The 12,656-nt window shown below is 45.1% G+C and overlaps 1 protein-coding gene across 1 annotated transcript in view; it reads left to right on the top strand.

The window, feature by feature from the left end:
* The first annotated feature begins 533 nt into the window (after positions 1-533).
* LOC311319669 (GRAM domain-containing protein 2A-like) overlaps positions 534-12,656 on the top strand; it is a 41,372-nt gene continuing 29,249 nt past the window's right edge. Inside the window, exons 1-2 of the mRNA XM_084451269.1 lie at positions 534-713; positions 11,831-11,944. Coding sequence (XP_084307395.1) covers positions 11,841-11,944 — 104 coding nt within the window. The 5' untranslated portion in view covers positions 534-713; positions 11,831-11,840. The remainder of the gene's footprint in view (positions 714-11,830; positions 11,945-12,656) is intronic.

The following is a 12,656-nucleotide window of genomic DNA, read 5'->3' as shown; positions in this document are numbered from 1 at the left end:
TCATCTACTACAGCATCCACTGTACAATGCGTCACATTCATTTGAGCGATGCCTCAGTCTCATCTAAACGGGTGCAGGCTTCTCCCTCCAATGCCTCCGTCCGTTTTATTACAAAGGACGTCTTTGTCCCTTTAATGTTAACCAAAGTACAGGGAAATAGGAATGTTAGGTAATTATGTCCGTGGGAGTCCAGCGTGGCTATCTCTTATCTCTTGGACCTAACAGTTTGCGTAGGCCTAAAGATCTCAACATTGTTGTTGTATTGACAATACCCTAAGCTAGCCTTATCTTAATCTTAGGCGGCAAAGTAATAACCTACAGTAGGCTATTAAATATTCTGTCAATAGCAGAATGTAGACCATGCCTTTCTTGAGATTCACTTTCCAATAATGAACGCACTCACTCAATAGGCTAGACTGAGGTCGAACAAAAGCTGCAGGAGGCGGGAGCTGTGAATAAGCCACTGCCCACTGCGCTCTGTCGTGGATGCTCAGTGCAACAAGTTGGGTTAGGCTGGTTAGGCTGGAGGACATTTGATCTGCTCGGTGCTCCGTCTCTCCGCTGACAGCTAGACAGCTCAGAGTACAGTTTCCTTCTACCGTTTAGCTTTCCCTACGGACTGCTTATTATCGAAGATGATGTGGACATTCGCCCGACTTTCATTTTGTTAAATTTGTGGAAATGACATTTACGCGAGGATTCCCGTAGCGCAGGTAGGACCCACGTCTAAGCAACGGCATTGGCACAAAGCGGTCATTTTTATCGCTTTATATAGGGGACCCTATAACCAGTTTTGAAGCCTAGTGGTTTTTTAGTTTGCTACCGTGAAGTTGCCTGTATATTTCGTGCCATTGATAATTGTGCTTAGCGTAGACTGTATGACAAAATGGTTTTAGCTTAGCCTACATGGCAGTCAACTTGGACCTGGTGCTAAAATATTGCAACACCCGATTCAAATCCGGCGTTACAATGTAATTACGCAAATGTCAAAATGAATGTCACCAGAATAGGTTGATGATTCAGGTACAACATGTAATAACTGAAATAGGCTACTGGTTGAATTATAGGCGATTCCCATAAACTATGCCTACAGTAATACTGTCTCTGAAAAGAAAATGAACTATAGCCTATATATCAGCACTTTGCTTCTTGTGCAGATGTGGAAAAACTAGTGTTTACAAATGTTCTTGTCACATGGCCTAAGACTTAGGAAAAGGTTATTGTTTCTTTGGGAATAGAAACCTGTCACTAGTAGCCAGGCACATGATTTTCAGGCCCTATGATTTATTGAAGTCATGCATTTGTGATATTATAATTGTGAGCCTGAAAGGTGATCAAAGGTGACTCAAGACAGAAATTATGTTGTAAATTGTCATTATCAAGCAGGTCATCAGTTCCAGTAGTTAATGATTACTAGCCTACAGCATTAATTCCATGCACATAAACCCCAAGGTACATCACTAACTGATGATGGAATAAGGAATATTCAGAAAGAAGTCTCATAAGGTTCAGAGAATGGGATTTCTTTAAGCTAGTGGTTGTTGTAGGCTATACTACTGCAAGACGGAAGTGTTGTCTTGCTTTGTATAGTTGATGTGATCTTCAACTATGTCAGTGTTACAAAAGTGATGTAGCCTATAGAAGTATGCTTTCAAGGAAATTATAGGTAACCTGGATTTTGGAATGTTCCATAACAATTCATGATTGGTTTGCGGTGGCAGGTAGGATCAAGGTTGTCAACTGGCCATCTGTCCTGAACCAGAAATTAAGCTATTTCACTTAAAGGAGTAGTAAAGGGAAAATGCATGTTTAGCCCTGTTTTAAGGTTACTTATGATCGTATACAATGGTTCAGATCAAAACGTTGACAAAACTAACACTTTTGAGAAAGTCTGATAATTGCTCTACCACCGTTTTGGTCATGGATGTGGGTGGGCACCGTGAAAAATCATTTAAAAAAACATGTTCCTTTCAGGATCTAGTTCCCAACTAGAAAGGACATGTTTGGTATTACTGCGTTCGTTAGGTCAAGAGCTTTAGGCCAGTCCAACCCCCGTGTCTCTGTGACCTTCCCATGTTGAGATATGGCTGTTTCAATTCTCCACATTGACAATTTTTCGATCCTGAGCCCAAGTCCAAAAAAAGAATAGAGGTGAATGGCTGGCCATGTTTGGGTGGCTCGTGGACCCGCCCTCTGATTCGGATCCAAAATGTACTGAGTTCTAAATCGGCCCATGCTGGGATGTATCCCACCACCAAGTTTCATGAAAATCGATGTGGTAGTTTCTGCGTAATCCTAGTCTAGAAATGAAGGTGAAGGTGGAGGTGAATGGCCAGCCATGTTTGGGCGACCCGTAACGTACGTACGTCCGTTAGCAGGAATAACAGAGCGATTTTGGAGCGGATCCGAATCACGGGCGCCCAAACACGGCTGGTCATTCACCTCCTTTCATTTTTTCATCAAACACATGCCACCGAAAAACATAACCTCTCACCCTGCCCTGCCGCTGGGGCGGAGGTAATGAGCAGACAGTAACCCCACGTTTGTACCCCTGATGACCTACATACCTGTCCTCTACTCATGATGAATCCACTGTTTCCTTAGTCTCACCACAGGTACCCTTGTGTCAGGAACTGTATTGTTCTCTGGGCTATTGTTGTGTATAAGCTTGAGATAATGTTTTCTGTTTCCAGGTGTACAGTAGGACAGTAAATGATACCATTTAAATGATACCAATGATACCTACCTGCATTACAAGTGACGTGGAGAGGCTCGCCATAGGGCTAATTCACCCTGAAGCTTGCACAACAATGGTGATGGCTGTTTTGAAGACCAACCTCCCTTTTGAAAGACTAAACATATAAACATTTTGTCCTTTATTGTGACTGAATGAAAGACAGACAAGCCAGGTCTCATACAGTGTCCCATTGTTGTAAGACAGACAGATGTAGTCTATTAATTTTGGAAGAAGGATCCTATATCTCAGAATATACAGTACAAGGTGATGGAGAAAATCATATGTTGATTACCATCGACCTCAATCTTTAATCTAACTGGCCAATGAGTCTCCACGGTTTTGGTATGCATCGCCACAGTGTGGCCTGGCATGGCGTGATGTTTTTTACAATTTGCAGCCCAATAGGTTTGAATGGTCTCGGCAAAAGGGCTCTGTGCACTGCTTTGAGTTAGACACAATGCAGTAGTCTAGCCTGTGTTTTGGCTGCTCACTTTGGGACATGAAGCAATGAGGCATGCAGATCACTCAAGGACACATAGACAAGGGGCCCATTGAACAGGTTGCAGAACCATTTTGGCTTCTGTTTGGAGTTTAGACAGCAGCACCACACAATGGACTCAGCTTTGTTTGTTGTTTTAGTTGTTTTTACCCCCCACCCTTTGAGTTCTTATCTTCCTCAAGTTTTCTGACAGTATCTTGAAGGACAAACAATATAGGTAGTAGTACTGTAGGTTATGTCGAATATCTACCTTTCTTCAGTAACAATTGACAGGTTTTGTATGTACTGTTTGTGCTGAGCTAGGGCCTGTAAAGAGTGAATCTGTGTTCATGTTCATGCAAGCGTAGGGGTGTTGATTCCAGAGAGAGGGAAATAATATTTTCCTACCATTTGCATAGGTTTCAGTGGAAATGTGCTCTAGCCAAGCAGAATGCCAGTGAGTAGAGAGTCAGGCGCTGGTGTACAGTGTGTGTGTGTGTGTGTGTGTGTGTGGTGTGTGTGTGTGTGTGGTGTGTGTGTGGTGTGTGTGTGTGCGGATGCATGTATGTGGGCAGATAAGATCTAAACTGAGAGGTCTGAATTCCGGTTCAATTGGTTCTCCAATTACCGTTTACTTTCCCAACCTTGTTTTATAGATAACTATACTGTATGTCAGGTAAGTTTACACCACAATGCCATGGCTTTTACTAGTGTCTCCCAAATGTGTTTTTATACTAAGAGTTCGGACAGTATTTCCACCAGATGTCCTGCTGTGATTAATACAGCGACCTCAGTTCACACAACACTGGTGTGATGAGCTACCTCAGTTCACACATCACTTGGGGCGGCTGTAGCCCAGTTGGTACAGCGTTCAATGATCGAAGGGTCAGTGGTTCGAATCCCAGTTCGAATCCCAGCTCCGACTGTCCACATGTCGAAGTGTCCTTGAGCAAGACACCTAACCCCAAATTGCTCCCAATCAGCACCTTACATGGTAGGTACCGCGTGTGAATGGGTGAATGAGCGGCCATTGTAAAGCGCTTTGAGTGCCGCTAAGGTGGAAAAGCGCTATAGTTGCAGTCCATTTAACATAACTGTGGGAGGACACCAGACAGCCTGTCACCAAGAGACCTACTGCACTTCAGAGAACATTGAGCTTTGAATAAAAGCGGGAAGAGGAGATAGGAGATACCTGGACTGGGGAGATACTATTCACCTATGACTCCAAGAGATACATGGGTTGGGGGATACCATTCAACTATGACCCCAGGAGATACCTGGTTTGGAGAGATACCATTCACCTTTGACCCCTGGAGATACCTGGGCTGGGGAGATGCCATTCACCTACAGTATGGCCCTAGGCCTAGGAGATACCTGGGCTGGGGAGATACCATTAACATATGCTAAGCTCACCTCTTGTCTTGTCCTTTCTGTCAGACTGGTAAAGGAGGGTTCTAGATAGGATAGATGAAAGAGATGCCATGTCCCCTTCCCCTATTCCCGGTCAAGGTCCTCCTAAGGTCCCCATGGCTCCCAGAGAGGCCCTCAGCTCCATCCCACTATGTGTCAGCAGCTGTCCCTATGAAGTCATCACCCCCCCCCCCCCTTTCTTGGCTCTCTGCATTTTTTCCCTCACCTCTGGTTAGCGGCTATACCTAGTTTACTCTATAATCTTTAGAAGCCTGTCTGCTGAGTGGTTACTGTGCCTTATTATGTGATACACTTAAATATCCTATTATGGACTACAGGGATAGCTAACACATAATAGCCTACCATCAAGGTTACATCTCTCTACTCTTATTCCATATTTAGTGCTCTGTAAATGTTTCTTGCCCATGTTTAGTGCTCTGTAAATGTTTCTTGCCCATATTTAGTGCTCTGTAAATGTTTCTTGCCCATGTTTAGTGCTCTGTAAATGTTCCTAGCCAGTAGATTCAAATATTTTCCAGGAGCTTGCTCGACCGTCTTGTTGAGAGAGTTCAGGGAAGAATTTTTACCGCTTACCTATTTCGGCCCCCGGGTGAACTGTTTTTTTGCTCCCCTCTGGAAAATGTAGGAGTAGGATTTATGTTCATCCCCCTTTGCTCTCTGTAAAGCGCATTGTGTTGCCTCTGTGTATGAAATGCGCTATACAGTACAAATAAAGTTTGTTTTGATTTGATTTGATGTTGGGTGACCCACAAAGGGCTGAGTGTGATTCTTCTCGCTGAGAACAGCATCTATTTTCTCGGTGAATAGACATGTTCATCCTTGGTGTTTCTAGTTTGGTTTGCGGTTTGCAGGTGTTTCCGACCGTGCCAAGTCTTCCAACTCTATCCACAAATGAGAATCCCTTGATACAAGTTTGCTAAATATCACAGAAACCACCTGTCAAATAGGCCTCAGTGGTCACTGCCCCATCGACGTTGAGAATGGAGGATCAATGGATAAAACCATACCTGAAGGCCCTCCACATCCTAGACCTCAATGGACCAACATCCAAATTTGCAACAAAAAGTTTTGTCTTTTAACAGCACTCTGTAAGTGCAGTAGAACCAGGCCAGGTGTTGGATTGGTGTCCTTCTTCCAGTCCCTAGTGTGGGATGGGGTTAGAATAAGAGTTGGGGTTGGGACAGGATCTGACCTATAAGGCAAGGGGGTAAAGGTTGGAGTGAAAGAATGAACATGTGGAGGTTTGGGTCGTCCCATAAAGTCATCCCCACCGTCTGGCGTCCAGCCACGCACAAAAAGACTGCTGTTGTTTCTCAAGCTATCTATTTCCATCTTCAGCTTTCTACGAATGTGGGCTCCATGGAAACAGCCGTTGGTGTTTGGCGTGACCCTGTACCTGTCGCCAGCAGCGGGTGGTGGTGTCAGTTCTGTGTCAGCACCCCCACCAGCGGGTGAGAGGAAGGGACTGGTGAGAGGAAGGATCAAAAACACGGCACCTGGAGGATGCAAAGGTGACAGAGATAATTGAAAAAGAAAAGGCTGATATCTCCCTTATATCTTCTGGAGAGACTACATTTTAAATCATCCTCCTGGTTGCAATTCTAAGCCTTCTATAACCCCATCATGTAGAATATGTTCCTATCTATACTGGTTTGTTCTCTGATAGCATATTCTGTAAGAACATTTGCGTCAGCATACATTTGAATGAGTTTTAAGATCTTTTTCATTGGGTAGGCTACATATTAGGGGAATGGAAACACTTGGCTGGCTAGCAAACTATTTACACTCCCATGGTCTGTTTTTGTGTGCCATTTGACCTGGGGCGAGTTGCACCCTTTATATAGGTTCGGTGTTTGCACTGGATTGGCTAGAATGACTCTGTTGACCATTTTGTGTCTCAACCCAACACCCAGTAGAGGTAAATAGCCGACTGAAATGGCTTTTTTCTCAGGCTGTTGCCATGGCGACTGGAGAAAGAGCCACATGTATAGCGGCTCCACGTGACTGGCTGAGCTTTTACAAGCTGGGGGTTGGAGACCCACTGATCAAACTCACAAGAGCCTCCAGCAATTCATGCATAAGAGCACTGCAGTGCCAAGCCTCGAAGACAATCCCTTTCTATATATTTTTTTTCAGTGGCCTGGTAGCCTCAGCTGCCATTCCCGCTTATTTCCCTGTATTCTGAATCTACTTCTTCTTCCTAGGAAGTCTGACTTCCCATGCATGAAAAAGCACCAAACTGTGCACATAGGTCCAGTCCTATGCCAGAAGTCCTAAACTGGCATAGGGGGCCAATAGTCCTGATGGTGGCGCTACAGCAACTGTCTAAAGTTTAAAACTTTAAAAAATCACAACAAATCAGCCGTATGTGCTATCACTTTGCAACCACCACCAACATGTGGGCCCAAGTGAGCAGAAACTTCCATATGCTTTGTGCATCAAAATGTTTTACTGTAAACAGTACTGTATGCAGCTACTACAAATACTGTACATGTCCGATGTTCATGAAAAAAATGGCAACTTGTTAGTGTGTGTATATAAACCCTACATGTAGCTCCCCTCTTCTTCTTTGTCTGTTTATCATTTGCTGTAGCTGTTGTCCTTGTTGTTTCCGGTGCCATCTTGGAAGTTTGTAAGCTTTGTCTTTTGTTCTCCACTTGTTGAGTGTGTGTACAGTACCTTAGTTTTATTGTTTAGTCTTTGGTTTAGTTTTTTACCCCTTGTGGTGCCGTTAACATTTTGTGGAAACTGATGAAACCTCCATGCTACATACACCTGTGACATTTACGTGCCATCCTTGATTGCATCAGTGTGAAACCATCTAATTCGTCTCCTCATTCTTCCTCTGCCCGGCACCGATGCAGACTGTTTTCCCTGGCCCAGATTATCCCTAGTCATGGATGGACTAAAGACCTTGTTCAATGGAAGAGAGCAGGATTTATCGGTGTTTGGGGAAAATGACAACACCCTTTTGTGGATTCCCATAGTACCATATAAAAGCAAACACAAAAGTCTCACCGTGGCAATGACGTCATAATGCTGAGCGGTGGCTTTACAGTTGATTGCCTGAACACGTATACAATCACACCTTAACACCGAGTTGTGTGTCAGAGCACTGCTCACAGTTTGTTTCCAGAGTGCAGTCACTGGACAGAGAATAATAGGTCTGTCTACTTGGCACAAGAAAGAGAAAATGGTTCTTTCCACCCCGCCACTCTCCCTGTCGTGATTATCCTACCCGTCGTCCTCCAGGGACTCTTGTCATGCTGTCCCAGCTTACTGCGCCAGGCTTCTGTTATGTAATATTCCCTCAGACAATAAGATCACTCTTCCATCTCGGTTTACTCAGCCTTTTCTACCTCTCTGTGGCTTCTGAGTGAGGTCATACGTATGGCTATAGAACTGTCTTTGTGTCCGGGAAGCATCTGGTGCCAACTTTGCCCCACGGCACTCCTGACTCGAGTCACAGCTCAAAACAGCACAGCTTGCCTTGCCAGACGTCCAGATCTGCCCGTTCCCAAAGCTTTCCCAGAGCTGCAGGTGGGATGTCCTATAAAAGCATCCTGGGCCGGGCTGCACTGGTCAGGATAGATGCTGGCAGGATTGTATGCTCACAGTACAATACAGTTAGCACCTGTGGTAATTCGGGCAAGGAGTTGGAATAAAGCACGTCCCTAGTTTTAAGTGGGGCTGAAAGAGCATGCTCAAAATGTGAGGGTTCTCATGTGTCACAGTGAAGTGTGTGTTTTCTTACATTTCATCACAGTTTATTTTCACCCAATAGTTATTTTCAGTGCCCCTTGTGTCTCTTCAAGTTACCAGTACTTGCATGCAATGACACTGCTGTCACAGTTAGCTAGACAACTGATTCCCCACAGTAGGTTTGTCTAAATGGAACGCTCTCTGATCAGCAATACAATGAAATGAAACTGTAGGGCAACATTGTGTATGTTCGTCTGTCGATGGTTTATTTATTTATTTATTTGTTAGTAGAATTACGCAAAAAATACCAGACTGATTTTCATGAAATTTGGTGGAGGGGAGTAGCATAGGCCAACTTAGAACCCATACAATTTTGGAGCAGATCTAAAATTACAGGACGGGTCCATGTGCCGCCTAGACATGGCCGGCCATTCATCTCCATTCATTTTTTGGACTCGCGCGAAAAATTCCCCCCATTCATTGTGAATGGGGGGGATTGAAACAGCCATATCTCAACATGGGAAGGTCACAGAGACACGGGACTTTTGGACTTGCATAAAGCTCTCGAGCTAACAAATGCAGCAATACCAAACATGTCCTGCTCACACAAACGTGCACACACAGAGCCATGAAATGCATTTATGGGCGGAGGTCTGTGCTCTCCGAACACCATTTCTAGTTCAAGTATGTGGATCACATGACCTTTGTTGGTTTGTGTTATAAAGACCAGGTAGGGAATGATCACTCTTACTTTTATCAGGTATGTGTTCTTCATGACTGGTGCAGGTCAAGTGCCTTGCTTATCAACATAGACAAAATGAATGAACTTATCCTTAATAGTGGTGACCCTTAAGGCTCTGGCTATAGTTCACAACCCGGGCCACTGTCATCACACACGGTTTGAGATGCTCCCCTCTGGTCAGCGCTTTAGCGCTTTCTTTCTGCCTGCAGCAGATGGAAAGACCTTGTTCATACAGTGTCAGACCTATACATATATGTGCAATTGCTCCCTGGGGATCAATAAAGTACACTACTACTATTACTATTGCCACTACTACCACTGCCAAACCTGGACTTTATCTGGATCTACGTCAGCAGTGGTCTTATCTCCCATTCACTTCCATGCTATCTGCCCCTTTCCTTTGCATGAACATGGAGTATTGACTTACAGCACCTCAAGACTGCATATTTACCTTGAAGAGTTCTGAGCTAGCAATGCCGTTTTTCCTCAAAAGACAGCTGAATCGGCCCTCAGACCTAGTAACATGGTGTCAAGACCTCCCCACCCCCACATCATCATCATCATCAACGGGGAGGAAGTGGAGAGGGTGAGCCACTTCAAATTCCTTGGGATGCAGATCTCCGATGACCTGACCTGGACACACAACTCAGAGGTCATCCTAAAGAAGGCACAACACCTCTACTGTCGGAGGTGTCTGTGGAGATGGGGCATGAGCACACAAACACTTGTGAACTTCTACCGCAGTATCTTTGGGAGTATCCTGACTGGAGGCCTCACAGCCTGGTACGGCAACACCACCGCCCACGACAGGCACGCCATCCAGAGGGTGGTGAAGACAGCGCAGAATATCATGGGTGTGGAGCTCCCAGCCATCGAGGATCTCTACAACCAACGCTGCTGCAGGAAGAACATCTCCATCACAAAAGACACCAACCACCCCAGCTAATTTAATTGCACTGTCTACATCACGGACACAGACATAGTCATCCATGTTCGGATGGGATAAGTAGATGAAGATGATACTGCTAGACGACAAATAGTATAGTAAATTGCCAGTTTGGAAACCTTTCAATGTCTAACTGAGTACCCAGGACTGGAATGAGGAACTGATTAGCACTGATAAGATCCTGTAAGGCAGGGTTTCTCAAAGTGGGTGCCGTGACGCACGTCCAGGGGTGCAATGGAATCCATTGATTTGGAATATACCAGTGTCACTTATAAAACAAGAAAATTGCATTTCCTGCAGAAAATGTGTGTGAATGCTGAGCAGCTGAAATAAATAGTAAAAGCATTGCTGAAAATGTATGAATGTGAAAAATCTGAAATGTCAAATGCATCACACAACACAGCTGAAATACCTGGAAGTTGAAAAATCTGGAAGCTGAAATGTGAAACTCAGAATTGGAAGCTGAACTGCATTAACTACACTGTAAGAAGCTAAGTGTTACAATGTGCCCCTCTCCAGGCCACCCAACTGCCCTCACCGGTGAAGACCGGGTGTCTCTCGCCCACTCTGGCTGAGCTGTGGGCAGCAAACTGACACAATTTCTTAATGTGCTCACTGGTGCTTGCGAGTGAGATCATGGTTTTGAAAGGGTGCAAGCCCCCACGCACTGATCCTCCCCCCACTCTTTTCATCTTTTATCTTTAGTGGCTTTTATCTGGCGCCTTCTCCCACTATTCCTCCCTGTCTACCCCCCCCCCCCTCTTCCGACACACACACACACACACACACTGCCAGACTACATTTTCAACACCCAGAGCTGTTAGGCTGATATGACAGCCCGATATTCACTTCTTGATATGCCTTGTCAGTTATTATCCACTCCCCCCTCTCTCTCTCTCTCTCTCTCTCTCTGTCTCTTTCTTTCCTCAACTGATATTTCTGCCTCACTACTTGTTAGTTCAGTGTCCTAGTGTGCTCCCGGTCTCATTAACAACAGCGCTGTAATCTGATTCCTAGTCCCTATTAAAACAGCAGTGTGAGAAATAGTGTGTTGCTTCAGGTTAGGGACCAGGTTAATTGGATTGACTGGAAACAGACTTAGGTATAGGAGCGCTCGCTGAAATAAATCACTAATACCCATTCTAGGAAAAAGCCTGTGGCTAAAAACCCCCTGTATTCATTCACTCAAGTTCAATCCAGCCCAGAAGTGCCATTGCCTGTGTAGTCACAGTGGTTGGGGAGATCATGTCGAGCTTATCTGTGTCGACGCTAAACAGAGCGTCTTTTCTCTCCACCCCTCTCACGGCTGCCGTGGCGTGATTATCGTAATGCCGTTTAATCTCATGCAGTCTGCGCATTGACGTCAGCCAGGGAGGAGGTTAGCAGAGTCTGTTTACAGGGTTTCTACCTTCCCAAGTAAGATGGGTTCCATTTGGCGGGGTGGGGGGGAGGGGGGGGGCTCTCTCTACCCCTCTGAACCCATCCACCTCCTCTACCTGGCCCCAGGGCTACTAGAAACACTCACATGCTTGTGCTCTCTCATCTCTATCCTCTCACTATCTATTTCCCTTCTCCTGGAACAGTGCTACTTTGATTCAGGAAGTTTTTTTTTTACTTGGTGAGGAACGGTAAATAACATCTGGTCAGATTGTGTTACAGCGTGTAGACAGACATGGCGTTTCTCACTGTTGAAACGGATTGCGCCGGCTTTTAAGGGGGTCGCTATGCTAATGCTAAGCACATTCTATTTTTCATGGCATTACCCCCTTGTGTTCCGTTCTGTCCACCCCCCAGGCTGAGAAAGATGACAGAACACCAAGAACAGGGCGATGACATCAGCATCCTGACCACCCAGGATCTGCCGGACTCCCTGAAGGACGAGGATGGACACTTCCACCCACATTTCAGGTAAGGCACCTCTCGAATACGCGACAATTTGCTTGCAGGAGACAGTAGACAGAAGAAAAAAAATGTTTCCAATTTCATAATTTTCTCTCGTGAGGCAGTCATTCAAATGAACATAGGTACTTGGTGAACCCATTGAGAATGTTTTTCCCATCACAGAGATTTCAGAGAGCTGAACAGATGGGCCTGTCACCTGGTGCTGTCATGAGGGGCTGTGAAAGTACCACATCTGATTAGAAACTAGAAACACAAGCACTCTTGGCAAATCTTGTAGTTCACCCGTGATGTAGTGTACATTTGTTATGTAGTGCACTCGGTTATTAGTCAGGGTCAGTGGAACAACTTGGATCATAACAAGGACAAGGACCCCAGATGGAATGTTCCGGAATGTCTCACAGGAAGCGTGATAAGACTGACTGTACAGGGCATTCTGCTCTTTGCCTACGTTTCCCAGGCTCCTCGTCTCCAGCACAAGTCTGCGCCTGCAGTCTGCTTCACCTTGGACTTTGTAGTCTGCTTCACCTTAGACTTCAGACGCAGGGCGTGGCAGAAAAATAGAATGGGCTTTGTTTACACCCACACACAATCACAATTGTGATCTCAGTGGATTATTTGCTTTGCCATAGTACACATGATTTTAATAAACATACAGTCATCACACACCTCATGATTCACCATTGATGGTGAGGTGTGAACGTTGTCTCTAGGGTCGAGG

The sequence above is a fragment of the Borostomias antarcticus genome, assembly GCF_949987555.1.
Source record: "Borostomias antarcticus genome assembly, chromosome: 16".
In the NCBI taxonomy this organism is placed as follows: domain Eukaryota; kingdom Metazoa; phylum Chordata; class Actinopteri; order Stomiiformes; family Stomiidae; genus Borostomias; species Borostomias antarcticus.
Note: the sequence above shows the minus strand (reverse complement) of the source record. Positions and strands in the feature narration are given on the sequence as shown.